This window comes from Armigeres subalbatus, chromosome 2 (genome assembly GCF_024139115.2).
Source record: "Armigeres subalbatus isolate Guangzhou_Male chromosome 2, GZ_Asu_2, whole genome shotgun sequence".
Lineage (NCBI taxonomy): Eukaryota > Metazoa > Arthropoda > Insecta > Diptera > Culicidae > Armigeres > Armigeres subalbatus.
This window is the reverse complement of record NC_085140.1, coordinates 350560877-350563214: the sequence shown is the minus strand read 5'-3', so window position 1 is coordinate 350563214 and position 2338 is coordinate 350560877. Positions and strand designations below refer to the sequence as shown.

The following is a 2338-nucleotide window of genomic DNA, read 5'->3' as shown; positions in this document are numbered from 1 at the left end:
ATATTTAATGGCGGCATCTATTCAGTTTTTCATCAATCTAGACCATCTAAACTGATTGCTTGAATTTAAATAAATATGTAAAAAATTCACATAAAAATTATTGCATAAAAAAAATCAATGAGATAGGGGAAAAGACGGCTTTGGCAGGTTTTGTTCTATTATTGTCAGGGGTGTTTTTGTCGACCAAATTTTATGAAATTTAGCTACAATATTCTTTGAATGTTTAGGCCAAATATGAGCATAATCAGTCATAAAAAACCCCCCTGACAATAACAGAACAAAACCTGCCAAAGCCGTCATTCCCCCTAAGTACACACAATCCAAATTATTTTGTATTCAAAGCATGCATTACAACTATTTTTGGAGCCAACGACATGGTAAAGCTAGTCTGGTATCGTTAGCACTTCGCAGCCGTCGTTAGTGATTAGAATTGTATGTTCGAACTGGGCACTTCTAGCATTATCCGCCGATACAGCGGTCCAATCATCTTCAAGAATTTCCGCTTCCATAGTACCCAATGTGAGAATAGGTTCTACTGTGAATGTCATTCCTGGCCGCATTACTCCTGGGTAGTCGTTGTCTAGAAAATAAGCCATCAGTTGGTTTTTCACATTCATCTTTCATCAAAAACTCATCTTACCGAAGTGATATATATCCGGTGGTCCATGGAAATAGCTTCCGATCCCATGTCCTAGAAAGGCAGGCATTACGGTCAACTTCTTCCGTTTGGCGAATCGAGCGATTGATTTTCCTATTATGTAGAGTGGTTGCCCTGGGCCGCAGCAGAGAATCGCCTCCGCCAAACACGCCTCAGTGGAATCTACCAAATAACGCCCTCGATCATCGACGTTCCCCACTAGAACGGTTCGTGAACAATCCCCGTGGTATCCATTGTAGAACACAGTTATATCAATATTGACGATGTCTCCATCCATCAGCTTTCTATCATCTGGTATGCCATGGCACGCGACATTGTTCACGGAAGTGCACACCGACTTAGGAAATCCTAAGTAGCGCAATGGGGACGGATACGCATTTGCGTCTATTGCCTCGTTGTGAACAAATTCATCAATCTCATCGGTAGAGACCCCTACCTTAAAAAGAAATGTTTGCTCTATCATTAAAAATAATACTATAGTAAGGTATGGAGAATGGTTATGGCTCCTATAGATTCCTAATTTGACTATCCCAAAAAATAAATATATGATTCAAAATCAAACGAATAGTTCAACAATGAAAACAGTAAGTTTTTCTTTGCTTTTCTCCTTGCGGACAGGCTAAAGCTTAAATTGAACTATGTATCTCACCTGTCTTGTAAGAAATAATAAATTCTTAAAAATATATATAAATCTTTATTTGGAATTTCATTTGCATTACGGTCAAATTAGGAGCCTGTAGGTATATCAAAACCTTTTAGCCTATTTTGTAATTTGTAATCGATTACAATTTGTGGTCCTTACCTTGGCAAAACTGCAAGCTCTCTTTAAAATGTTTGCAGCCAATTTGCAGCTTTTTCGCATCTCTTCGACCTGTGTGTCCGATTTGATTTCGATAGGTCCATTGCCTGAGCTGGGCGAGTTTCTGGCAAAGTAGTAACTCGGTTTAATGATATGCTTTGGCACGGTTCGTTCAGGAGACACATTGCCGGGCTCCACTAGATTGCAGCTTCCCAGGTCGTACCTTTAAGTTATAAAATAAAAAAATAACATAGGTATTTTTGAGTCCTATAAGCGATGAAATTATGAATGAACTTACTTCCTCCGACCGAAGAAAGTACGATGACCCCCAAGAAGCCATGTATTGTAGTATAATTTAAATAATTTCATAGTAATTTGAACATCCAACTTGAACACATTGTATGATTTAATTATTGAGTTATGCCTAAGATTCTTTTTATAAAACAAAAATCTGACGATGTTGGTAGTGATTACGCTTAATTTACGAATCCGAATGCGTCAAACGAAACAGCTGATTGTTGTTTACCAAAAGTGCTCGAATATTTTTACTCGACTAATGACGGACTCGCCTGCAAGTATACCTCGGAAAATTACACGATTGACACTCTCTTCTGATGCAACTCAGTGTTGAAGAAAACCAGGAAAACCTATACACTCACAAAAAGCTCCGTATTATATTATATTCATGAGTTCACACATGGATTTTTGCCATGGGGGTAGCGAAATGGGAGCCTTTCAGGGGGTCAAGCCGAGCGTTACGATCCATACAAAAAAATTAAACCTTTCATACAAAAAGTGTTACAAGGGGGAGGGTGGGGGTCCAAAATCACCAAATTTAGTGTTACGTAATTTTAGAAAGAACCCATGGATTCCATATTTTC

General features: G+C 38.5%; 1 protein-coding gene across 1 annotated transcript; it reads right to left on the bottom strand.

Annotated features, from left to right (window-relative positions):
• Positions 1–314: 314 nt before the first annotated feature.
• LOC134217079 (methionine aminopeptidase 1D, mitochondrial) lies at positions 315–1968 on the bottom strand. Its single transcript, XM_062695840.1, has 4 exons — positions 1756–1968; positions 1461–1680; positions 641–1094; positions 315–580 (listed from the first exon to the last, which is right to left on the bottom strand). The coding sequence occupies exons 1-4, from the start codon at positions 1824–1826 to the stop codon at positions 384–386; spliced, it is 942 nt and encodes a 313-aa protein (XP_062551824.1). The 5' UTR covers positions 1827–1968; the 3' UTR covers positions 315–383.
• Between the last annotated feature and the right edge of the window lie 370 nt (positions 1969–2338).